This window comes from Phragmites australis, chromosome 11 (assembly GCF_958298935.1).
Source record: "Phragmites australis chromosome 11, lpPhrAust1.1, whole genome shotgun sequence".
Taxonomy (NCBI): Eukaryota; Viridiplantae; Streptophyta; class Magnoliopsida; order Poales; family Poaceae; genus Phragmites; species Phragmites australis.
In genome coordinates, this window is record NC_084931.1 from 27,807,751 (window position 1) to 27,835,631 (window position 27,881).

Below are 27,881 nucleotides of genomic sequence, written 5' to 3' on the forward strand. Positions count from 1 at the left end.
GTAAGCTGTGGATGGACAGCGGGAGTTCTTGGAGCTACCAGTTTAACAACAAGCGTGACAGTCTTTTGTGTTCAACACATTCAATAGAAACCACATCTGACTGCAAGCCAGGTGCAACCGGACTTGCACCTGTCATATCTGGCTTGCGAGGCACTAAGTGCTCAAATAGGAGGGCCCAACCCAGGTTGTCACCAGCTTGTTCAGATGTCCCAAGGTGAAGCAGCTTGCATGCAAGCAACTCCTCAAAAATTGGGTCAAAGGGGGCAACACATATCTCAGACCCGTGAGGAGCATCAAGCTGTAGTAGGGCACAGTCTGTTGATTCCTCTAACTTCATGCTGCAGAGAAGAACAGGAGGAAGCCCTGGCAAGTTTACTGTAGTAGGCGGTAGTGAAGCAGGCAAAAACTCAAGCTCTGGGGAGGAAGTTTCCATTAGGGTGGGGCCATCCGAGGTGCCCGTGAGTTTGTCAAGTAGCTTAACAACAGGTAGAGTAGGATCTGCAGGTGCCTTTGCATCCTCTAAACCTGGCATGAGGGTCCCAACATCAAGACTCATAGAACCAGACTTGGGCATCCAACGACGTGGACCCACCTGGTTGATCTGGCGGAAGGAGCTCCGGCGGGGCTACCGGGGCGCTGACCACACTAGCGTGAGACGCTCTTGTTGTAGCTGTGCGTGCCCTGATCAACCATCATGCGGTGACAACAACGCAAGGATTGGGTACGCTGGCAGCCGTCATGGTTTCTGTTCTTACACTCTCGCCAGTCTACTCTCCCACCTCATGCTTGCCTCGTCCAACTAAGGCAGCAAGGTAGCGTAGGCCACAACTGCGGGTACGCGGATGTCGTTCTTCCTCCGAGTCCTTATCGTCGTCCTGACCGTTCTTGCTAAGGCACGCTAATGCGATAATGAGCATTTGCATGTGGCCTCACAACAGGAGCAGACCCGTCCACAACGTCTGGGACCCAAGCGTAGCACTGGGTCTTAAGTCACTATTGGTGGTCACCTCGGTTGGCCAGCGGAGAGTAATCCTCCGTGAGATCAAGGTGGAGCAACAGGTTGTGCATGAACCCAGCCGACGACGATGCTGGTACTTTGGGCCAGTCTCTCGGTGCACGTCCACACCTATCCTCTGGGAAGAAGGTGCAGGCCATCTCCGCCGGAATGTCTTCAGGAGAGCGCGCCCACACCCAAACCCAGAAGAAATCAAATCGCTCTCTGAGGTTGTTATGCAGGCGGGAGCAACGATCAATCCTATCAAGCCTACAATGATCACCAAGGATCTCCTCCACTGTGTCGGTGTCCCAGGCATAGAGTGGAAGGTTCTTGAGGGCGACGTAGTAGTGGAACCACCAGGTTTGGTGGATCCCCTCCTTGACTTTGTTCCAGTGCTGGATTCTGTACATGGTGTCTTCATGCTCCACAGAGTGAGCCCCGAGCACCATGTCACGCTGACCAAGGTACTGTAGCCAGGCGAGGAAGTCTTCAGGGTAATGGCACATGACGCGCATGTCCTCCTAAGGGATCCTGAGTTGAATCTCCAGTGCCTTGACTGCCTTGTAGGTGCTAGTGGTGTTCACCAGGGATCGGTCCCCCACAACATAGAGGAGGACAGCATGGTCACGAAGGTGATTCACAATCTCCCGCATGTGGAGCTTTAGGAGGATGGTGCACTCATTGCGCTGCATAGGGAAGGTAGGTGCTGACTCCATGGAGGCAACTGCACCCGATGCAAAAGCTGGGTGAAGCAACGGACAATGCCGTTGACGGTGCCCCGAGCGAGCACAGTGGAGACACCTTAGGGGGCTTTGACAGCTCACGATCTTATGGATTGTGGAGAGGCAACGAATGCACTTGCCTAACAACAAAGAATTATAGCCTGACAGAGTCCCACCTGGAGTGAATTTGGTAGGTACAAGGGGTGCACGCCACATTGAACTCGAATCTAGAAGCGGCAAGGAGCATTTCCTCCTCCAGAACCTCGGTTTGACCACCTTCCAAGCTTGTGAATCTTCATCTTCAAGCAGGCTGTCCGATGGGTTAATACTGGTAGAAAGGGGATTGAGCTCGTCCTTGGGCAGAGATGGAGCAGGGGCAGCAGGCGACCTTGGTGAAAGCATAGCTGCAGACCGGGTAGGTGCAGGCACGCGGGTGATGTAGTAAAGGCACCCCTATGGGATGACATGATCACCGCAGTCCGATGTAGCAGACGAGCACCAAATGTAGGACATGAGGGCGCCATGGCATAGGAGGTTGCATGCATCGTCGAAGGCGTAGTGGTCGGCACCAATAACTTCACCGTAGAGCCAACCTTTGGCCCATTTGCCATCAAGACGACTGGATCCAAGAGGCATTGTGAAGATGGCAGCGCAAGGGAGGGAACCAGGAAATCGAGGTCGTCTACATCTGAATCGCTCCAAGAGATTTGTTTTTATTGATACAGTAGATCTGCCATAATGGTTGGGGATAGGTGGAGGAAAGGGGAGAAAGGCTACAGAGGAGGTGGCCTAGCTAGCAGAGGCTCGTTGAGATCTAGGGGTGTTCCTGGCGAGCTTAGCAGGGGCTAGTGAGGCTGGAGTGGCCATGGTGAATGTACTAGATGTCGAGCCCTCATATGTAGGTACATGGAGGTGTGGTGATCATATATTATGGGGGGGGGGGGGTGAATAGGCGATTCTGAAAAATAAAACTTCGTAGCGGATCAATATAATTCGGATACTCCGAGTCAATTCAGAACTTTCAAGGTCCGAAGGTTCCAAGCTCAACCTGAATAGTCCGTTTGGAACTCGAAATTGAAATCTAAGTATCCTAAGCAAGTCTAGTTGATTCTAAGGGTTACCACATGTTCCAAAGGTTGTTTAAAGATTTTTCTACCAACCACTTGTAGTCACAAACTCTCAGACACAAAGATCAGACAAATTTCCCTAAATATCAACTAGAATAAGAATAGAAGCAAGAACACAAATGAGACAAGAATTTGTTTCCTGAAGTTTGGATCCAACGATTCTACGTCTCCATTGATGTGCTCATAAAGAGCCAGGTTTCTTTCAACCCTTATTCTCACCAAACGACCACGAAGATCAAGTTTGGGCTTACTCAAAGCTTCATGTTCCCTTTTGGAGGCAAGGATGACCTTCACAAACTTCTTAGGGTACTCCACAAGCTTGGGTACTCTCCAAGTGACGCTTAGCCGTCTAGGAGCTCCAAGCTCCAAGAGTAACGAATGTAAATCGACAGCTTGATGATGAACTCAAATGCTCAAATAATGCTCACTAGCACTCAATCTCACTTTCCCAACCCAACTCTCAAAATTCTACAAGATTTAATGCACTAGAGGAGTGGGAGGGGCTATTGAATGGCTATGCATGTTCTTATCTTGAGTTGGTTTAGCGACAACAGATCCAAATGAATGGAGGGGGTGAGGGGGTATTTTTACCCTTCCTCCAAAAAATTAGTCATTAAAGTATTTTTTGTACTGACCCAGAGTATCCAGGTTCAATTCGGAGACTCCGGGTAAAGCATTTAGACATTAACCGAGCACCCCTGGTGGGAGCAAAGTCTGGAGACTTTGGCAACCTGGAACATCCGGGTCAATCCAGAGCATCTGGGTTGGCTTAAAAACCAAAACCGAGCACCCCCTGTTGGAGCTAAACTTGGATACTCCGACGACCTGGAGTATCCAGGTTACTCCGGAACATCCAGGTATAGACAATACTTAGAACTTCTCAGTGTTCGTGGGTGATTATGTCTCTCAACTTTTTGGTACTTTGAGTACTGAGATATCTTTAAGTCTATCTACACTCATCCCTCTTAATAGTACAACGTACTTAAACTCAAATTCAAAAATAAAATGAATTTAAATCTACATGCCGCTTTTCTTTTCTTTTTGAGGGCCACCAACACCTTTTAGCATCTTCAATGGGACTAATACATATTCATAATCTTATTAAACCCATTAGTCTCTTAATCATTTATCATCAATTATCCAAAACCCACATAGAGGGTCTAGATGCACTTTCACATGGGCGTAGGGGGTGACGAGGCGAGGGTGAGGGGGTAAGAGGTGAGGGAGGACATCTCTCCCCTTATTTCTTTTCTATATGCCAAGAGCAAGCATGAGATTTAGGGAGATGATTTTTGGGGAAAGCATGTGCTATTGCTTGTAGAAAAATGAGAGTATAGGAACAAACCGAGCTCGGATGCTCAGAGGATGGGACATCAGCTAGATTTGTGAAGGTTTAATTTGAGAGCTTGGTGGCAGCGATGGCGAGGAGGATTGATTAACAGAGAGAACGAGGAGTGGAGGAGAACGAACGGGAGTGTATGGGAAACGAAGCGGGCTTTTGAGAGGGGCATCTACTGTGTTTCTATCCAAATCTGCAGCTTCTTTGTTTCTAAACAATTTGTAGCTGGTTTTTCTGAACTATCAAAATCTGTATTTCGGTTAACCATCGTGAAGGAAGTACAAGGTGTAAGCAAAGTCAAAATCAAATATTATAGATTATTATTGTGCTTTGGTGAGAGGCGATGTCCTTGCAATGATACTTAGCTACAAAAATGATAGCTAATCTTTGCCATACAGATAGCTATAAAAATGATACTTAGTGTTGATCACCATGTTTTTTTTTTATCATGCTTCCTAAATTTCAAACGCCTGAAATTTAGGAAGAGTGATCAGGTGACGGGTTACCGGCAAGGGTTAGGGCTTCGGGTTGCTGGTGGCAGATTCCCGATGGGTGATAGGTTTAGAGGAAGATCGGTGGTGGAAGGCTAGGAGGAGGGCGCGGGGGGCGGAGCAGCGAAGTGGGGGGGGGGGACGTTGTCGACCGCAGGCGGCGGAGGACAAATGTGTAGTGTCAGGGTGAGGGCGAGCAGAGATGGCCCGCTGAAGCCAGGTTAGTGTGGCGGTGGGAGCACCACCGGAGACGGGTGGAGGAGGACGGGAGGTAGAGGTGAGGATCCGGTAGGGCGGAAGAGTGCGCCATGTCTACGCGCGGAGGGAAAGAGCGTCGTGTTTGTGCAAGGAAGAAGAACAACGAGAAGGAAGAAGAGAAGAGGCTAGCCATTGGATGAAAATCATGTGGCTATGCTTGTTGACTGAGAAAATCACCGTTTTCAAGCACCTGAGATATAGCATCTGTCTTTATTTGTGCATGCAAGTACTAAAAATATCAAGAGACAATCTTTTAGATAGCTTCTTCAAGAAATTATCTTTAGTGTAGTCTATACTTGATGTGGATTTACTACGCGCTAGTAAACCCACTATGGAAGGAAGGAGAATGTCCACCTTAGCCATTCGTCCTGCACGTCTTCTCTTTTTCGAAATATCCGGTATATTGCTGGCGTTTATATTGATAAGAAGGAAGCAGTTACATGTGCCAGAGGCGCAAGAAGTCCTGGACAGACAAAAAGACCATCTAATGGGACATCAAAATGATGATCCCAGACTTACAACACAGAAAAGAATATATATCCTATTACTATTACTCACTAAGGCTTGAACCAACTAGAGTGGCAAGATGTTTCACACCCACTGCGCACCATGTTCTCATTTCGTCTTGGATTTCTAAAATGAGACGAGTTGGCGGCTTCTCTTTATTGCTGAAAACCATGTTATTTATCTCCTTCCAAAGGCACCAAAATGTAGCCATAGCCAGCGATTGAATGCCCTTGTTTGTGGAGGTCAAGAAAGCACCAGTTAAGTTGAAATACCAGTCACCAACAATGACAGTCGTAGGCCAGTGCGAGATGGCCAGGCTGGAGCAATGCACCCAGTTGCTCAAGGCATCCTAGATGGAGCTCACCGCTGGGCATGTAACAAACAGGTGGTGGGTTGTTTCTAAGTTCCTGTTGCAACAAGGACAAAAATATGAGTTTGGCCATTCCCTAAGCAACAAACGATCAGCAATCTAGACCCGGTTTTGTAGCAGTAACCAAAGAAAAAACTTGCACCGTGAAGGCGCCCAAATAGACCATACTGTGGCTGGGAAGGTGGAGCTAGTTCCTCCTTCAAACTGCAACAAATACGCTGATTTTCTGAGTATTCTTCGTTGCTCATGCGTGTCCAGGTTATCACATCATCTTCCTCTGTCATGGGTTGAAAGGAAACATCCTCCAAAAGTGACCATAGCTGGACATTCTCTGAGATGAGGCCAACAATGAGATGATGGGAGATATCTCAAATCCATTGATCATCATGCAGAGCTTCACCCACAATCCTATGCTTTCGTTTGTTGTGCTTGTATAACGCTGGGAAAAGAGAGGCTGGGGAGTGGCCATCAAACCAGCTCGACCTCTAGAAGCTTGGCTTCCAACCATTATTTACTTGCACTCGTGTGGCGGTAGCAAACAGAGCAACATCAACCTCATTAACTGGCAGTTCCATTCCATTCCATGGCCTATCAGATTACCTCCATTGGAACGAGAGCCACTGTAATCGAAGAGCTCAGCTGAAGTACTCCAGATTAGAGATGCCAAGTCCCCCACGATTAATCGGCCGACATACACGCACCCAGCTCACTTTGCATTTGCCACCGTGTAGCGCTAATTTCCGACCCAGAGGAAATGCTAATGGATCTTGTAGATGTCCTTCATGATTTTTTTTTTGTGGCTTCAAGACAGTGAGAAGATAAGTTAGGAGGGAGCTTAGGACTGAGCGCACAAGCTCTCTGTGCCCTAGGTTAAGTAGCTTGCACTGCTAGCCAGCTAATCTAGCCATTGCACGGTCTTGTATTAGCTGCGTGTGTACAAGTCGTAGGTGGCCAAGAGTTAATGACAGCTCTAGATAGGTCAGCGTAAAGATGACACATTGGCCAATGAAGGATGGCACGTCTTCTCATCATTCATCAAGAACGGGGACCGTGGGAGGGGAGGCCCTTCATACGGGAAGGATATGCCATGGGACTGTAGCCGATATCCAATTCCAGCCATTTATGCTCACTACTACAACTCCTACTCCCGGGAAGACTGTACTTGTGCCAGCTTGACTTTGCCATGCGGTGCCTATAGTACTCACACCTTATGATTTTGCCTTTTGTTCTCTTTTCTTTAACCGTACCATTTGACATTATGATTTTTACTAATTGTGTTTCTTCTTCAGAATAACACATACCACCTAATCAAACCACCGATGGGTATTGACGTGAGCAAGCATCTTCGATTTTACCTAGGAAGATCATAGAAGAGAGTGTAATATGCATCAATTGATTATGAGTGTTGGCTTAAGTTTGGTACCTTGTAGGATCATATGGCCAGATGGAGTGGGTGTTCAAGTGTGACAACAACCTTACCGTACTACAATGAAGATGATGATGACAGATCACTCGCGTGGGAGATATTCGGATGGAGCTCCAACGATGATATTGCTATCAATGGTGTCTATAGAGTTAATCACGATGATTATTACAACAAAGAAACATTTGTGGTGGATAAGCTCGAATGAAACTCTTACATTGAGAATGTTCGTGACAAAGCGCTAGAGCAGGGGATGTTTAAAGGGAGCTCTAGAGATGGTAATGGTCTCGACACAGAAGATTGGAGTGAAAAGTACTGCCACCATGAACACATTGATTTTTTCGGATTTCATAAGGAGGTTGTTGCTCTATATGAATCACACGAAAGAGGGATTGCCTATAACTTGATTTGCTCAAAGATTCAAGTCATGGGCAGATTAAACCTACTTACCATATCTATATGCCTTGTTGGATAGGAGAGTTTCCTCAAAACAGTTGATTAATAAGGAAAATGTTATATCTCAGGTGCTTGTTTTTTTAAAATCAAGCAATGAATCTAAGCTATCAGATCATGATACAACAACCCTCGTGCATCTTCAACCTCTAGCCGCCAGATCCTCGCCCCTGCCTCCCACCCTCCTCCACCCGCCTCCGATGGCTTTCCCGTTGCCGCACTAACCCGGCTCCATTAGGCCGTCTCCGCTCGTCCCCGCCCCGGCACCGTCCACCGACCGTCCTCCGCTGCCCGCGATGTCCCCACCGCCTCGCAGCTCCACCCCTGAGCCCACCTCCTCCGTCGGGCCGGCCTACCGCCGCCGACCTTCCTCTAAACCTGCCACCCTCCGGCAACCCCAAGCACTAACTCCGCCGCTAACTCGACATCTGATTACGCTCCTAAATTTTAGGCGTCTAAAATTTTAGACGCCTAAAATTTAGGAAGCATGAATTAATAAACATCATTCATCACAAATATAAAAATATATTGGTTGGCAGCTGTTGAATAATGGAACAATTGAACTACTGAGAGTTGTGCCTCCTCCTTCCATGGCGGAGACAATGTGGAATGTGCTACCGTGTAATATCTCAAGGAATAAGAGGAGAAAGGAAGATCAAACAGAGGATAAACAAATTGAAGTACCGTTGCTTGAGGTATGAAACGTTTTACATGATCCCCCTTTGGTTAGATAAGGTGCAAAGAGGACCTTTCCATCTCTTTTAAAATATGAGAGTAATTTATGAACATTATCTGAATAGATTGATTGGTAACGGACTGCATTTGTGACATTCACCAAGTGCTCTTAAGTACTAGATCAAAAAATTTGGGCACCCATTAGATTTGATTCTGATCCCTTTTACAGAAGGAGGCAGTAAAAGAAAAAAATGAAACTGGCTTGTCGCATCGTGGAGACAACTATAATAGGAATCTTTGTCAAGCATGGATACACACACACACACACACACTAATAGACTTTGTGCTTAAGTGTACATTCCATCACATTTACTTTCATCAATTTGTGCTATTTGTTAGCTCCATCATGTTTACATTCATAATTTTGAGCTATTATTTAGCTCCCCATTTGCAGTCATGGCTGAATGTTGTAAAAACTAGATTTAAAAATAAATTAAGTGTATTTTGACCTTGAGATAGCAAAGGTGAAGACTAAGATGCATTTACAAAGCACGATTAAGTGCTACTACGCCCATTCTTTTTTAATTAACATCTTTTATTTTGTACAGTCTCCAAGATGTGGCTTTCACCGTAACTTTTTATAACTTTACATATACTAATAAAATTATATTACTATTGAAGAATTTTGAATTTACAATAGAGCTGGATAATTTCAAATTTAGTTTAGCTCTGATTTTGACTTATCTACAAACACATGCGAGCTTCTCGTATAAAGCATTACATCTTGCTCTGACGTCAAGAATTCACAACCGGTCAATTGATCAAGATGACCAAGACATGTTTTCTTTTCGGGTTGATATGGTGCATCATTTTCTAATTATTGTAGGAATTTCTATCTTTGTTCCTAGAAATTAACTGGAGATTCTGAAGGAGCCTCCAATTGATACATATAAACAAAGATGGATTGTTGGTGGACTGTTTCAGTGGAGCATCCAACCGTTAGCGCCCCTGGACCTGTTACAAATGGAGATGACAACCAAAGCGATTGCTTCAAGTCTCCTCTTTTGCTACTCCTCGTAAACTCAGGCAACGGAGCAGTCTCTCCTCGCTGATAATGTTTCATCAAATGGCACAATACCGTAGCATCATCTTCCTTGTCTGTCGACGGTCTCCGAACCAGTGCAGTGGATCTGCAGGCCAGGCGCCGCCTGCTCTTGTGCCGGAGGACTGCTGGGTCGTGGATCACGTGCACTGGTTTGACAGACCGTTTACATCGTCTGAAATTTTAATCGTACTCTGAAAATTTGATCTATGTTTGGTTTGAGATTAAAATTTAGTTATACTCTAAAAATTTGACCGACTAAAATTTTTTTTATAGTGTTTCTGATTAAATCTCGAACGGCAAATTATTTGTCAAAATTTTTAACCAAATAACATTTTAGCGGCTAAAATTTAGCAATATCCTAATTTAACCTCATCTAAATTTAACTTAGTCTGCTAGGATAAAAATCAAACAGCCCTAAAAACCGCGAGATGCCGGAGCAGTTGCCAGGAGCACGGTTACCTGGACGGGCGCCGCAACTAGGGGTTCCCAAACCGGACATGGCTTCCCTGCTCCCATTTTCCTGCTCCCGTCCCTGCTCCCGCTACGTGGCTCTTTTCTATTTGTTCCTATTTCTCTGGTGGTCCAGCACAATCTAGCGTCCGTCCGTCCGTAACATCGTCAACTTCCTCACGTTTCCAAAGCAAACAGCTCCATCTAGCGGTAACAGTAAAAGCTTGGCGTCAAATGAAAAGTGGGAACCAACAACCGCACCAAAACAACACATCTATCCAGTGCGTGAAATTGTTTATTCATGTAAATATCTCCTGTCAACACTTATCTTGGCATCTTTGCGTAATCTCACATATCCCAACACAGAGGCTGGTTACAAAACGTCGATGGCATCAGAGATGCATCAAGGTACTGGGCACATGAAGGATATTTCTGAAGCAACGAAGTCATCAGCAACGACATCAGAGATGCATCAAGGTACTGCAGACATAAAGGGTAATTCTGAAGCAATGGAGTCATCGGCGGCTTTCATGACATTTTTCGAAGAAAACCTGGGAACAACATCACAATTAGGAAATGTAAGATATCTTCATATCTCTCTCCTATTTATCAATCCTGAATGAATCTAGTTATAGTTTCTGCAAAATTGTAAATCTGTCTCTTTGTTACCTTTCAATGTGCATACTCAGTTCATTTGATATCCTTTCTCCATCATTAAATATTGTTGTGAATAAATCAGGATAATGGAAATATTGGTGCTTCTCAAAGAAATGATTGTCCTGAAGACTTGATACCAAAGATTGTCATGAAATTCAACTCTGAGCAAGATGCTTATGATTTTTACAATGTTTATGGTTGGGAACTAGGTTTTAGTATTCCAAGGAGCAACCTACCATTATGTGGGAAGTTCTTCCATAATAAAGACCAGAACATTCTGTTGTTCTCGTGAAGGTACTGATCATTTTTTGTACTACAACATATAGGTATCCTCTTAGCAATATGTAATTTTAAATAAATTTGTTGCACTAAACAGGGACTCGTGGCATTGACAAAAGATCAGAATTAGCAGATTACGGTAAATGTTTCAATAGACCTGAGACACGGTGTAAATGTCAAGCATGTATGAAGATAAGCCTTAAGGACGGATTCTACTTTGTCTACCACTTTGTGTCTGAACAAAGCCACAATCTTGCTACTAGAAGTCAGGGCCACCAACTAACATCACAAAGCCAAATTAATGACGCACAAATTTCAAGGGTAGAACTTGTAAAATCTGTAGGCATTTCTACTAAAGCAGTTATTGATCTAATTGCAAAAGAGGCAGGAGGGATTGAGAATCTTGGATTCACTCGTGTAGATGTGAAGAATATATTATATACAAAGAGATCATTGAAGGTACACCAAGGTGACACCAGAGGGGTTTTAGAATATATGGAGAGAGAAAAGAAACATCAGAAGATTGTGAAGTTTTTCTATTCTATTCAAGTCGACGAGGATGATCTGATAACTAACATTTTCTGGGCGGATTCTAAGATGGTCTTAGACTATGAAGCTTTTGGTGATGTTGTTGGCTTCGACACAACATACAGAAAATTGGATGATGGCCGTCCTCTTGGTTTGCTTGTTGGGGTGAATAATCATAAGAAAACTACTGTTTTTGATGCTGCACTTCTATACAAAGAGACTACTGAGAGTTTTGTTTGGCTATTTAGAACGTTTCTAAATGTAATGTCCGAAAAGAAACCACAAACAATTTTGACAGATGAAGATGCAGCCATGGCTAAAGCAATTGATTAACAATCATGATAGTTCTACCATATACTCATCACAGGATATGTGTCTGGCATATGAATCAGAATGCAGACACGCACCTTGCTGAAGTTTTTAAGGACTATAAGAAATTTAATATTGAATTCCAGAGCTGTATTTATGATCAAGAGGAGGAGGATGAATATATAAATGCATGGAACCAATTGATTAACAAGTATGAGCTTCAAGGAAACAAATGGCTTGAGCGACTTTTTCATAAAATGCATCAATGTGCATTAGTATACGGCCGAAACACATTCTCTGCTGATATGAGTACTACCTAAAGAAATGAAAGCTTAAATGATAAATTGAAGGGTTATATTAGTGTAAAATATGACATGCTTACTTTCTTTGAGCACTTTGATAGGTTGGTGGGAGATAAAAGATGTGAAGAGGTCAGGTATGACTTCAGAGCAACACAAAATAAACCGAAGCCAAAGGTAGAATTTACAATATTAAGTCAAGCAGCAAAAGTGTTTAAGTTATTTCAGGAACAAGTATTGCAGACTTTAAATTGTGACCTATTCTGTTGTGGTGATGATGGCAAGGAAAAGATGTACATAATAAAAGCTCATGGTAAGCATTACAAACATATTGCCAAATTCTCTCCAATGGAATCAAAAGTCAAATGCAGCTGCAAGAAATTTGAATTTGTCGGTATTCTATGTTCTCATGCATTGAAAGTACTCGACATCAATAACATCAAAAGAATTCTTGAATAATATATATTTAAGAGATGGACAATTGATGCTAAAGTCTTACATATAAGTAGCAATCCTAAAATGCATGATGATCCTAAAATAAATCTATCAAATCGCTACTACACATTAAGCAAAATGTTCGTTCGAATAGCTGCTCGAGCTGCTGAATCCAATGAAACATTTTCTATATCCACTAAGTGTGCCATGAAATTAGCTGAAGACATTGAGAAGAGCTGAAAAATTAGGTCTGATCTGGACTTAGGCGCTTCATCTACTCCACAAGGTTTATTTTCACACTACTATATAATTAATAGTTTAATAACTACTCTTGTTATAATTTAACCTCTGCACCTACAAATGTCACAAGTTCAAAAAAAGAAGAAGAGAAGACTAATAAGCCAAGGGGGATCAAACTCAAGGATAAGGAAATCCGTGGGTCAGCGAGACCTATTGCTGGTTTAGAGAAATCATCACGAAGAAGGAAAAAGATGAAGAATGATTGTGATGTGGCACAACCACCACCACAGACACATGCAACAGCAATGGTATATGATCCTAAAGCATTTAATTTAGAGATTTTTTCCATCAATCATATTCCTAATATCCCCCCCCCCCCCTATTTAGGGTCATTTGGAGATTCCGAATAACCAAAACTTCATACATGCATCAGAGTACTATACTGCTATTGGTGCTTCAATGCACCCATCCTTGGTTATATATATGTCAGTATCCCAACAAAATCAAGAACTGCAACAACAAATGCCAATTCAACCATTTGCTACAGATTTCTACATGTCTCAGCAAAATCAAGGAATGCAAAAACATAGTCCAACTCAACCTTTTTACTATAGATTTCTACAATATATTTTATTAGTCATATGTAATCATCCATTTCCATTAGGGTGAGAAAACTTGTATATTTTTTATATGTAGGTTACTAAAGCATTATACATGTTAGGAACTATCATGACCATCTGGTTCTTATGCAGAGTGCCACTAGCGATTTTGTTCAACTGAACTTTTTTTTAAGAGATTGTTTAGACAATACAAATGCTATTAGCATATATCCCTAAACTAATATTTTTTTCATGTCAGGATTTAGTCCCACATAAAAATAAACAAAATATACTTCAATCCTAGACCCCACAAAAAGAATCTAGGGATATAAAAAATCGTAGAAGCACATGTGAAAGGAACAAGAATACTAACCATGAAAGCCTTCTGCAAAGGAATAGTGAAGTGGATGTATGGGTCACAGTTTCACATCTGACAGTAGGGGTGTGAAGTCACGGGAGAACAATAAAATATGATATGATGAACAGTATCCTAACGGCAAAATGCTGTAGTGTACTGTAGAGCGAGTGCCTGCGCCTCAACTCCCCCCCCCCCCCGAAGCAACAATTCCTTCCGATTAATTCAAGAACCGTGTGTGGGAGAAACGGGCAATACTAGTAGTGGCCAGCGGATAGTGATCCCTCATGACGTCGGTGATGTTATTACTAACACGTGAGCTCAGTTCTACACGTTAGTGACGGCAACATGAAATCAGAAGATCTCAATCTGTGGCCAGCATGTATGTCCTATGCGTTGCCTCAGGCAAAATAAACAGTTGTTCGAGTATAGCTTAAGGAATTTCAAATTTGCATCTATGTTTCGACTGACAGAATGCAGTGTGCACACTGCAAAGCAAGGTAAATGTTATAAGTTCATCAACCATGCAACATCCTTTGGTGTCATGATACTTCTGCGATTTTCACATATGCTTTTGTAGTTTTGTGTGCCAGCCAATACATCACGCTTTTCTGTTTTAGATGAAAGGGGATCAACCCCGGTTTATATTACAACCAAATCAAGATACAGACAGAGAGGCCACAGATGTGATTTTTCAGCCAAACAAAAACGATTTGTAAGTTGCGCGTAGATGAAGTCACTTATCATTATGTCAAGCAGTCATTTCGGAGTATTTGAAAATTCACTGCATATCCTCCAGCTATTAGAAAGAGGATTCCATTATGAAGTTTCCACATATTTTCCTCCAACAAGTGTATCTTATCTTTAAGCCTTGTTTGGACGGCTCAATCATGACGTAAATCGTAATCCACGTAGATGGGTCAGGAATTTGAACTAGAGAAAAGAGCTTGGGAAGGATACGTGAAAGAAACATGTTGCATCTTTCAAAAAAAATAAACCTGTTGCGACAAAGATGGCATGCCCTTTGATGGCCGTGCATGGCAGCTTGGGGTATGATCGTTGTCCGTATGAGTTTTGTTCTGTTCTTATAGTTATATTGAGAGAAAATAGGTTGAATGGAGTTATATTTATTAAAAAGAAGAATGTTTGATTAGTTGTATCTGTCTAGACAGGCTGAGTTAGGTTTTTGTTTCGTTGATCGAATCCGAGGCCATATGAGCAAATATAAAAGTTAAGACTGTGATTGATTGTTTGCGAGAAAATAATTTTATGTACTAACAAGTGGGTCTGCCTGTATGAGCAGATGTAGACTCTCTCTGAGCTTATACGTATCCACCGGATCAGGCCGTAGGCATACATTTGCATATGTCGTGTCAGATTAGAACAGTACATACGAGTAACCAAACGTATTTCTCTCTGAGCTTATACGCATCCACCAAAGAGAGAGCTTATACGCATCCACCAAGCTAAGTTGCCCCCATGCAGGCAACCATTGGTGGATTGCTGGCACGCAGAAAGGGCATTGAGGCGGCGAGAGGGATGTGATTGGTTGCTCGTATGTGTTATCCGTACGGACCGTATACATATGCTGAGGGGAAGTAAACTGAACAGAGTCATATTTGTTGAAAAATGTTTGATTCCTTGTATCTATCTGAACAAATTGAATTAAGTTTCTGTTTGGTTGATTCAATTTGATGTCGTAAGAGTGGATGTAAGAGCTGAGACTTTAATTAGTTGCTTATATAAAGATAATTTTGTAACACTAATAAATGAACTGCATCCGCCTGATCAGATTGAGAGCATATATTTATAGGCATCAGAACAAACTGAAACAATATATATGAATAATTAATTTTTTTTTTTTAAGATTATAGGTATTCAACGAACTATGATAAATTTATACGGGCAATCAATCACCGCCAAGATGCCGGGCGGAGAGGCGTGATGCTCGTGTTGTAGACAGCCGGAATCTCGATTGTGGCTGACCTGTGTACTGGGCTATCGACCAAGACGAAGAGGCGATGTGTCGAGTCGGCGACAGAACCGATACGGTTCACACGGCGAGCCATGATTGAGCGACGCATCTTGGACAAGTGCCATCCGCATGTAAGTCATGCTGCGTTCAGCAACCCTTAGGCTTTGTTTGTTTCTATAATTAAATTGGTTTTTTATAATTTGATTAGGAATTTCATTTTCTAAGGAACTAAAATTGAACTATAATTTCAATTCTGTTGTTTAGTTACAAGTTGAATTGAGCAGATGCAATTTAATTTCTGAACCTGTTTGGATCTCTTTTTTGGAATTGTCTTAATCCCGGAATAGTTCATACAACATCCTTGCAAATGTACGCCTCGTTCAGTCAAAATAAACGCATAGTTTGTGTGAGGTGCATTAAGTGGAATCCGACGAACAACAGGAAGAAGAACACGGCAAGAATTTGGGTTTAGGAGGGCGGAAGGAGGAATTGTATTAAGAGAAGGTTCAGAGTGTATTTGGTTTGGTGCCCAGCTCAGTCGAGCTAAAATTTGGTTAGAGGTCAAAATCAAGATAATATCAAATTTTGATCATCAAAATAGAGTTTAGTTTGAGTTCAAGCCAAAATTTGTTTCTATTACATGGGCTGAGCCCGCAGTCACTGCTGGACCCAACATGGGCCTGATGTGCGTGGGTTCTGTTTGGGCCGGAGACTCGATCTCCTGGGCCCGGCCTCCGTGAGCAGCTTCTCCTCTGTGTCTTGTGCCTCCTGTCCAGCGTCGCTGACAGTTCGCTTGTAGATCGTAAAATTTTGGTATGGTTGGCTTTGGGGATTTTACTGCTGGGATGTCAAACGTGTGCAAAGCCACGACAAAACGGGATCAACCACAGAGAACACGGATGGTAACAAGTGATCGCTGCCTGCGTCCTTCACGTGACACTTACATGCCTCCCAGTTAGGATTAGTTGTTCCTGGTATCTGTTGCAGTGCCTGCACTTCGACGGACGCTGCAACCATGCGTTCCCGTACCCGTTGCCTCTCTGCGAGTGCTTGCGCCCGCAATGCGCTAATTTTTAACCGTGTCCAGGGCCACGGCCCACGGCACGATGGGATCAGATCAACCACAGACAGCACGAATGAGAAAAGTGAAAAGCGGAGGATTGGTCACACTAGCCACCGGTCATGGTCACTGATAGGGATGGCAATTACCCATTCCCCGTTTGTCGCCGGAAAATTTCTTTATTAGTGGGGACAGAGATGAGGATTTTTTTCACCTCATGAAGCTCTTAACGAGAGAAAATGTCCCCCGATAGATAGAGCGGGGGGGTGGGGACGTTCATCTACCCTGTTCCCCGCATGGAGCCCTAAGAAAAGAGTACCACGAGTGAGTCTATAAGTAAATACTAAAAAAAAAGTGATACATAATATAAGTTGGCATGATCTTATATTATATGTCAACCTCTTTTAACAATTTCATAAATCAATTTGTATATATTTTAATCTTTAAAATTATTGTTTAGATAAAAATATATTGATTTATTGTTATTATGAATATCAATATGTTGATTGCTATTGGAGATAAGGACCCGACGAGACCCATGGGGACCCGAGGGTGGGGATGGAGATGGTGGGGGGGGGGGGGGCGGGTTCCTCCATTTGGGGACGCGGCCGCGGGGAATATCCCGTTGCCATCTCGCCTCAATGATGAACTCGCCCTCTGCACCAACACACCACCGTGCCCTGCGGACTGCGTGGCGGGCACGCACGGTACCAAGACGCGGATGGCACGGAACACCCACCATGTGCGCGCTGTTAAATTTACCGATTGGTCTGACCTCGCGCCCGGCATGAGCATCACATGATTGGCCGACACCAGCAGTTGCAGATCGCACAGGCCGGGGGCCTCGTGAGGTGAACACCAGTCGGCATCATCTCCCGTCCGTATGACCTGTCCTACGCGCGCGATGCTCCAGGTCCAGGACGACAGCGAAACGAGCAGGAGCAATCAGAGGAAGAGGAATGCCGGACGACGGCTCCTCTTCACGCCGCGACTACGCAACACGCTGCACGCGTACCGTGCTGTGTTCGCAACACGCTGCTGTATGATCCACGCGGAAAGCATTTGACCATGGACCACAAGCAACAGGCACAAGAAGCAATGGCGACGATCTGACTGCAGGGGAGGCAAGGAGCGCGTGCCTTGATAACAGTCTAACAGATGAGACTTGAAATGTACATACAGAGACATGAACCAGAGCTACGAATTGTGATCTGGTTCAACTCCTGACGCTCCTAGTATGCTCTAATCCAAGGTTGGAGGAAATCTAAATAACTCCAGAGCCCCAGCTCCCGATCTCAGTAACTGATTTGGACCACTTCGCTAATCACGAGTAATGACTACAGTACAGTACTAGTGGCGACACAAATGATCTCCTAATCAAGTCTGATGGCGAGTGCGGTACAGAGTGCTAGTACTACTAAAGAGTTGAGTTATTAGAGGGGAACCAGGACCAATTGGATCTTGGATCTGGATCAGGCGGCGGGGACGCAGCAGCCAGGGCACCGGACAAGGCCGTTCTCGTTGCAGTCGGCGCAGGCGCGGAACCCGCCGCCGCCCTTGAGGCTGTACCGCTTGTGGCTCCCATCGCAGGCGCCGCAGAGCACGTAGCGCTCGCCGCCGCAGCGGGTGCAGTTGAGAGAGGCGGAGGGCGGAGCGGGGGCGACGATGCGGCGGAGCTCGCCGGACTCGTGGAGGCGGCGGACCTCCTCGGCGCCGCCGAGGTGGCGGCCGCCGACGAAGACCTGGGGGAGCGTCACACGGCGGCGGTGGGGCAGGAGCGAGGCGAGCTCCGGGGGAAAGCCGGGGTCCATGGAGAGGTCCCGCTCGTCGACGGCCGCGCGGAGCCCCCGCAGGATGGCCCGCACGGCGCGGCAGTCCTCGTAGGTGCCGCGGACGACGCGGAGGGAGGTGAAGTACAGCACCACGCGCCCGGTCCCAGATGGGAGCTCCGCGGCGGGGCGGGATGGGACCGAGGGCTGCTGGAGCGTGCGGAGGACCCGGAGCGCGGAGGCGGCGACGCGGATGCGGTGGAAGACGCGAGGCGACGGGGAGGACGGCGCGGCGGCGTGGGCGGAGTCCGGTTTGAGCAGGGACTGGAGGTCCTTGAGGGACGGGGAGGTGAAGGAGAGGCGCGGGGACGCAGCGACAGCGGGGACGAGGTCGGTGGAAGTGGAGGTGGATACAGCCGCCGAGGAGGACGAACTGCGCGTCTTCACCCAGGACGGCCACATGAGGGAGATGGGTGCGGTGCGATTCGGGGGTGAGGCGGGCGGGCGACGGGGAGACGAAGGGGAATAGTGTACCGGGTTCGCTTCGCTTTGTGCTTGCTTCGGCTGGCCTCGCGGCTCGCGGCGTGGGTTTTATGCGTTGGAACGAGCTTTGCTTCGGCCCCAGCCCATTGGAACAGTTGCTAACTTGCTGTCCAATGGAGTGGTAGTCGTTTCCAATTTTCCACCCAAACCCAAGCTCGGCCTATCCAGGATTCCAACATGGATGCAGCCCAAAATTTAGAGACAGAGATAGCGAAAGAGCTAATAGCTAAATTTCACGTATTCTGTGAGATTGTTCATCTACGGATCCTTTTTGTACTTGTACAGTCGTGAAGTGCATGGTTTTTGCTATTTAGTATCATCTTCCTGTTTATATGCACAGGTTGAACTTCTTGAAGCATCCAATAAAATACTCCCAATTGATTCTTCCATTAAACAAAGAAGAAGAACAAATTCAACAAATGCTGATTGGCTTCTTGAAAAAGAAAAAAAAGAGGAAGTGTCAGCTGACCTCGAACAAAGGCCTGAACAGAGGTCTTTGCTCGGTTAGGCCCATTTACTAGAAAGTGCTGAGGCCCATTTGCTTTCTTCTCGGCCCTCATTATTTGCACATAACTACAAGCCTATCTAGCGCGCTTGGAGGGCGTTACTTTGAAACGGACCGGGCTAATTATTGTGTGCGTTTCACTATTGGTAAGAGAGAGAAAAATAAGAAAAAAAAATGCGTCTGCCGGGAGTCGAACCCGGGTCTATTGCTTGGAAGGCAATTATCCTAACCGTTGGACTACAAACGCTTATTTGTTTGACTCGGTTAATTATCTATAATCAAACTTTATTTGATCTCCTTTCCATAGATGCCGAATCAAAAGCAAACAGCGCGAAAGCACGCAGCTTTGGGAATATGTAACCTTTTCACTGTTCGGAAAAAGAAACCTGCCAACACCTCAAATTCCCCTCTGCTGCTTTTCTGTACTTTGCGCTGTAGCTCTCACGCACTCGAATGCAGGGAATCCCCTACAGCTGCCGTTAATGTGACCTTCCTACCGGTATCAAGTATTGCCATGTCTGGTTTGCCCATCATTCATTCATTTATTCATTCATTCATTCACGGGGCCTGCCTGGATGCCTTGTGCCGTTGCTCGTCAAAGCAAAGCTGTTGCCGGTTGGTGATTGTGCCAGCATTCAGGGCTAGCTGCAATGTGACTCCAATTGCATAGTCCGCTTAGCATCACCTGACTCCAGCGAGCTCGTCGGCAAACAGTCTGACAATGACAAGCTTCAGGGATTTCTGCTGAAAACCGCGTGGGTGCATAAACACGAAGGTCTGAAGAATAGATTCGTTGAGATTTTGTTGTCCAAATCATTTAGCCGATGCATACTACTGGATCCAGTGCACACCAGTCCTATTCCAACTGACCGAAAATGATATACTACTGATATACAATCTTCCAGCTCCAGTTAAAATGTTTTGAATACAAGGTTGGACAAAAGACTTCTGCTTTTAGCAGATCGTGAGTGCCAAAGGATATCCCATGAAATGGACTTTTACCAGTTGTTTGAGAGGTTTCTTGTCAAGTTGAGCGATGTGACCTGGGAACTCACGCGCTAAGCCGTGCCTATATATCAGCCTGTATACAATCTGGATCTCTGAAAAGTAGTGGCGATCAGCGTCGGTAATGTCATTATAGAGCAAGTTGCAACACTTTTACTTGTGAAGACTCAGTCTCAGTCTTTCAAAAACTAGCTACAAGGAGCAACTTTGCTGTCGTCTGGATCGAAACTGGTCACTGCACATTGCGACACTAGTACTTGTTCAAGTCACCTCAATGATCGACCGGTGATCGAACGGAGTTACTGACCTGCGAGAAGCTTTGAGTCTGTGACCACTCCACTAACAGACTGACTGATTAAGGTAGCTTGCGCAAGTCCTACCGCGCAGATCTGACATGCTACCGAGAGTACAGACACCACCGCACTGACTCCAACGTACGCTCAACTGAAAGGCTGGGGAAGAACATGCACGACGAGGTAACGTACGCATGCCACGCGAGCGTGTCTGCACGAACAAGCGGTGCAGCGCCAATGCATGCAGTCCGATCACCCGAAAAACGCTGCCGTACGTGCCGACGAACGCAGCGTTCCGGCCGGGTCCCGTGCGAGTGCCTCGCCGGCATGCGTCCTGCGCGCGTGATGCGCGACGGAGAAAGCCGAACTTGCAGCGGAGGGTTAATTGTGATCTACTAGTACGTACGACTACCTAGGGACATGGCTGTTGTTGGGCATTATGCATGGCGCAATGGCACGGCTCTGTGCAGCTCATAAAAGCTCCAATGCAAGCGTAAACTATGGTCATCATCAATAACTGGTTGGAGTAGAAGGCGTACCGTCAAAAATGATTATTTTACTCCTAATCATCCCAAATGGCTCTTCAGTGTGATCATTTCAGAATGAAGTGTAGATTATGAGTGGTTACTAGAGGTGTGTTAATTTGGATCATCGCTCAACCTAAATCTAGGTGTGTTGCTAGACTCACACTTAATTCGAGTAGTGGAAGTATTAGCAGTCTATGTCCTAGATTCTTTGTTATTTGAGCTCATTCGTTGGTCATGGGATTTTTCTGCAATTTGAGGTCTGTTTGTTTTAATTTTGGATTATAAAAAAAATAGTTTTTAGATTGTAGATTGTAAAAAACTAAAAGATCAAAAGCTATAAGTTATTTGGCTACTTGGATTGTTAGAGGGTTGGAGATCAGATGGGGCCCACTCAGTAGTGAGAGAGAGAGAGAGGGAGGGGGTGTGTGTGACCGTACGGCTCACAGAGCGGAAGAGGAGGCCGCTCCGCCACTCAAGTGGGGCATGACGCTAAGGGACGACGAGCTCGGGGCCTCGTCGGGCACGGATAGGTCACAAGCGGAGGACGGACGGGGGCGCCGAGCTCCTCGACGCGCTCAACTGCCACTCGAGGCGGCGTGCTCGGCAGATGGGGGCAACGGATAGGGACGACAAGCTCGGGGATGAGGGTGCTCGACGGAGGATGGATGGGGGGCGGCAAGCTCGTGAATGATGGCGCTCGGACAGACGGTGGACGGGGGCAACGAAAGGGGGATGGCCTCGGCGGAGGTTGGTCAAGGGCGATGGGCGGATGGTGGATGAGGGCGCTCGACGGTGACTAGTGACAACGGGCCAGTGGAGAGGCGACTGCGGGTTGCACAGGCCAAGTCCACCATCGACGGGGAGATTATGACGAGTCGAGGAGAGACGAGGAAAAAATGGTTCGATGTGAGATTGTAATGATATTGATGGGTACTATCAAATCTTGATGGATATTTTGATCTTTTTTTACCAAGCAAAAGCTGAGAAAAACTGTTTTTCATCGGATTATAGGATTGTGATAATCTAGAAAGCAGACTGTAGAATCTGAATCTTAGAAGCTGTTTAGTTGTTTTCACTTCAATTTTTAAAAGCTGTTTTCCACTATATGTATTGGAAACAAACGACCCCTCGGTCAGGCTAACGACGCTAAGATGCAATGATCGATGCTCTTTCCAGGAGGCCCCATGACATGATCCGTCACAATGCCTGCGCTCCAACGGCATAACAGGTGAATCGATCAGCTAGCTAGCTGACGATGAAAAGGGCTCCTACAGTATGGCAACCGAGGTGGTTGCATCTTGTTTGTGCTCAATGTGCCGTCGCAATTGTGATTGAGACTAGCTTAGGTCTTATTCGTTGGAGCTGTCGTTATTTATTTGATTGGCTGCCCGAGCAACATAAGAACAGTAACCCAGGGTCCCATCACGGCATCACTGTGCCCATGTCTGTGTAACGAGATAATGTCTTGCCTGCCTTTCATGTCAAGGACGAGATCGAATTCACTGTGTCTACAGTGGCACCGACAAAACACAGAGCTGCATCGGGAATCTAGGCAGCTAAGCAGCCTCCGTGACTAGACGTAACAAAATAGCTTGATTAATACTAGCAGTTCATGCCCCTGGGCCTTGGCCCTGATCTACTGCTGCCTTACAGTCGTAGCAGTCATCAGCCGTCAGATTTATGATTTATAGCTCGTTCTGGTCTGGTAGAGGTTTGGTCGATCGCACGACGTGGTCTGCTGCTCGCTGGCCCGCCCTGCCACGCAACCAGACGAGGATGTGCTCCGGGCTGTGGTTTCGCTGGGCTCGAGCTGGGTCGCCAGGCCCATGGCTGGGTGGCCCGCCAGCGTCCATCCGGCTCCAGCGGCTCTGCGCCCAGGTCTGACCGACCATTGGGCGACACGCACTCTGCGTGCTTTAGTAGTTGGGTTCAGGATCCGTCTTTGTCTCACAGAAGAGCTGTGCAAAAGATGCGCACTGTGCGAAGGGGGATGGATGACCTAGACCTTTGCTTGCCAACGAGTAGTAACAATCTCATGAACAGACAGAACTACTAGAAATTTTTTTAAAGCTAAAATTGTGAGTAGATTGAGAGTCTTTAATTTAGATATTTTGTTCTTATTCTAAGCTAATATAGATATTTGAATTATTTATTTTATTCTATAAATTCTAAATTTTATATAGATGTAAAGCTCTGCTAAACATAATCTTTGTAGCTATCAGCTTGATGCACTTTCAACTTCCAGAGTAAAGCCATTCAGTTTTAACGAGTTAAGTTACATAGGGTCACCTGAGGTACAACGTACATGAGCAAGGGCCCTCATAGAAACAGTCTATGCGCATATGCATGTCGCATGCTACAATACATACACGTACATCTAAGGATTTGTTGTTGTATAGGCCCTTCAGAAAACCTGCTACTGGGTAACAATTTAGTGTTATGCATGTGAATGTTCGAAAATAAGGCATATTTAGATTTAATTTAATTTATAAATAATTTATGAGTAAAAATTGATAAATTGATATGATCATATCATTAGAGTATAATCTATATATGTGTACGAAAGTACAATATATGACTAAATCTATTATACTGAAAGTACAATAGCTAACCTGCCTTACAGATCTCTGAGAATATTGCATCTTCACTCGAGTGGATCAAACAACAAAGGTATTCCCCTCTAGTTAGATCAATAGCTTGTTCTTACCAGGTCCTAATTCACAGGATCTCCGATCACATAGGTTGGGTTATCACTATAGTATAACTTATATGGGTCTTATACTCATTTTCTTTGATGCATTATCTATCACACTCCGTGATAGTCCCTTTGTAAAGAGATCTGCCTGGTTCTTAGCTGTTTGGATCTAATCCAAGATTATCACTCCAAAGTTTCTCAATTTCCTGATAGACTTCAATCGTCTCTTTACGCGCCTTGAGGACTTGTCATTATTCTTAGAACTGTTTACTTTGATAATAATCGTCTGATTATCACAGTTCATAAGGATAGCCGGTACCAGTTTTTCAACAACAGGTAAGTTCATCAACAACTCACGCAACCATTATGTCTCAACAGTGGGTGTGTCTAATGTAGTGAGTTCTGCTTTGACCTCGTCAAGATGGTCTGTTTGCAAGACCTCCATGACACAGCAGTACCACCTAGAGTGAATACATATCCACTTGTGACGTAAATCTTATCAGCATCAGATATCCAATTTGAATCACTATAACCCTCCAGTATATATGGGTACCCAAAATAGTGAAGACCATAACTCATAGTACCAAGCAAATAGCGAATGACTCGCTCAATTGCATGCCAATATTCATCAGCCGGGTTAGAAGTAAATCGACTTAATTTGCTCACAGCAAATGAAATGTTAGGCCTTGTAGCAATAGCTAGGTACATGAGTGATCCAATAATCTGAGAATATCTCAGTTAGTTTCTGCCACTTTTCTTATTCTTTCAAAGTATCACACTAAAATCATAAGGTATTAGAGAAGGCTTGTTGTCCTGATAGCCAAAGCGGCTCAAGACCTTCTCAACATAATGAGATTGTGTGAGAGTAAACTCATTCTCTCTTTTGATTAACTTGATGTTTAATATTACATCAGCCTCATCTATATCTTTCATATCAAAGCTTTGAGATAAGAAAGACTTGACCTCATTAACCATGTTAAGGTTTGTCCCAAATATCAGTATATCATCAACATACAAACACAATATAACTCCATCACCCATACCATGTCTATAGTACACATATTTATTTGCCTCATTGATCGAAAAACCTGCGGATATTAAAGTTCTATCGAACTTCTCATACCATTGTTTAGGAGCTTATTTAAGGCCATATAAGGACTTCAACAACTTACATACCATGCCTTTTTGACCTTCTACTACAAACTCATCATGACGTTCTATATAAATTTCTTCATCCAACTCTCTATTAAGGAAAGTTATCTTAACATACATCTGATGAACGATGAGACCACGTGAGGTAACCAAGGAAAGTAGCACTCAGATAGTAGTCAATCTCGCAACAGATAAATAAGTGTCAAAGATGTCTTCATCTTCCTTTTGGGTATAACCCTTGGTCACAAGCCGAGCCTTGTACTTTTTAATAGTACCGTCGGGCCTATGCTTGTTTGCAACCATATAGTCGTTCTGTGACTGTCGATGACATGGGAACCAGGGGTCCCCGAATCCCGAGGCCAGGACAGCAGAATGACACATGGCGCCATCTCTCGGAGACCATCTCCCCGAGGACCGAGAAGATCCAGTTCCGGGAGGGGTGCTCGGGGCCATGAACAGTGGTTCCCGAGTACCCAGAGTTCCCGACGATCCGAGAAGAGGCAATTCCTAGAGGGGTACACGGAGCCATGAACAGTGGTCCCCGAGTACCCGTAGTTCCCCAAGGACCCAAGAAGAGCCAGTTCTGGAAGGGGTGCTCGGGGCCATGAACAGTGGTCCCCGAGTACCCATAGTTCCCCGAGGACCCGAGGAAAGACAAATGCGGGAGAAGGCGCTCGGGGCTAAGAACAGTTGGTCCCTGAGTACCCAGAGTTCCCCGAGGACCTGAGAAGCCCCTTGCCGGTGGACCCCACAAGGGCTCAACGGTGAGATGTCAGTTGGTGAGAGGCCCGATGCTGCATTTAAGAGGGAGCGTGGCCTATCATTTCCAACCACTCCCCCCACGCCTGTCGTAGGCCCTGCCACCTCCTGATAGGAAGGCGTGGGGACATTTAATGTGATGGGTCCCTTCGCATGTCACCCTGCGGGGCCCATAAGGGAAACGGCTTGGACATATCATTACTGGGCTCGAGGCATATCGCCTGCCCCCTGCTGTGTCAGATCTGCTCTGACCGAGAGGGCATGCGGGGTAGTTCGGTGGCTGCCCAGTGGGCCCCCCTGCATCTGCTAAAGATGGGCAACAGGACCGGCCGAAGGCGCATTTTCAACCCCCTGTAACATCAAACTGTAGCCTCATGACGGTTGCTTTCCATTTATGGCTCATGGGAACTCGTGCCCCCGTTCTGGGCACGCTGAGCTTCCCCCGACAGGATAAAAGGGATGGGTGCATTCCAGAGCGAACTTAGAAGAGCAAGACGACTAATAGAAGTCGAAGAAGGTAGGCAGAGGTTCACCAAGCTCGAAGCAAGACCAAAGCTCTAGACTTAGACAAAAAACTTTGTAACACAAGAGATCCAGAAAAAGATATTTCAAGAGCATTAATAGCATATCATACACACAGGAGTAGGGTATTACGCTCCGTGCGGCCCAAACCTGTCTAAAAATTCCTTGTGCATTTACTCCTACTAGCAGACGATCATCCGTCCCGCCTACATCTCACATATTCGCATTAAATCCACGTATGAGGTAGATCCAGAATCAGCCCCCCGGCCGAATCTCAAAGGGGGTCCCTCAGGATCCCCGCTTGCGGTGTTCATCCACCAATAGTGACCTCCCAAGTCCCATTTGCGAGAATGGAATCCATTTCGCTCCGAACAACCTCATTCTAGTAGTCTGCATCTGGAGATGCAAACGCTTCTGAAATAGACCTAGAAGTATCATCCACAAGGTATACAATGAAATTATCACCAAAAGACTTTACATTCCTTTGTCTCTTACTCCTCTTAGGAGCATCACTTTTATCCTCCTCAGGATCTTATTTATGTGTTTGTTCAATAAACTCAAGAGATCGACCTACACGTCAAGTACCTCATATTTAACCACTAAAAACCTATAAGCAATGCTTTGATGAGTATATCCCAGAAAGACACAATCCACTATTTTATGTCCAAGGTTGCGTTTTTTAGTTATTGGTACATTGACTTTCACCAAGCATCCTCAGGTTCGCAACTAAGAAACTGATGGCTTTCTCACTTCTCATTCTTCAAATAGGGTTTTCTTCTTATCTTTGAGAGCAACTCTATTCAAGACATGACGTAATGTCAACAGGACCTCCCCCACCATGACTTAGATAATTCTGAGTATCTAGTATGGTATTAACCAAGTTAGTCAATGTGCGGTTCTTCCTTTCGGTAATCCCGTTTGATTGGGGTGAATAGAGAGGCGTCCTCTCATGAATAATCACATATTTCCCATAGAATAAGTCAAAATCATTAGAGAAATAATCTTCACCATGATCCAACCTAATTCTTTTGATCTTTCTCTCTAGTTGATTCTCAACTTCATCCTTATAGATTTTAAAGTGATCTATAACCTCATCTTTCATTTTCAACAAATAAACATAGCAATATCTAGTCAAATCATCAATCAAAGTCATGAAATATCTTTTTTCACCTTTCATCAACACACCATTCATTTCACACAGATCTGAATGAATGAGTTCTAGATGTACCAAATTTCTCTCATCAGCTGTCTTGTGGGGCTTACGAGATTATTTTGATTGCACACAACTATAGTACTTAGAACCTTTGACCATGAAAAAAATTTGGAATTAAAATAATGCTGGAAAGTCAAGTCATAGAACTAAAATTCAAATGACATAACCGCGAATGCCAAATACTAGCATCATCATTAACATTGCTACAAATATGGTTTATAGACTTATTGCTGAAATCAGAAAGA

General features: G+C 45.0%; 1 protein-coding gene and 1 non-coding gene across 2 annotated transcripts; both read right to left on the bottom strand.

Annotated features, from left to right (window-relative positions):
• Positions 1 to 17,763: 17,763 nt before the first annotated feature.
• Positions 17,764 to 19,026, bottom strand: LOC133885650 (uncharacterized protein At5g39865-like). The gene has a single exon (XM_062325383.1). It carries the CDS (start codon positions 18,882 to 18,884, stop codon positions 18,126 to 18,128), a length of 759 nt encoding a protein of 252 aa, XP_062181367.1. The 5' UTR covers positions 18,885 to 19,026; the 3' UTR covers positions 17,764 to 18,125.
• Positions 19,027 to 19,645: 619 nt separating this feature from the next.
• TRNAG-UCC (transfer RNA glycine (anticodon UCC)) lies at positions 19,646 to 19,717 on the bottom strand. The gene has a single exon. It is a non-coding gene; the product is annotated as a tRNA-Gly (tRNA).
• Positions 19,718 to 27,881: the final 8,164 nt, after the last annotated feature.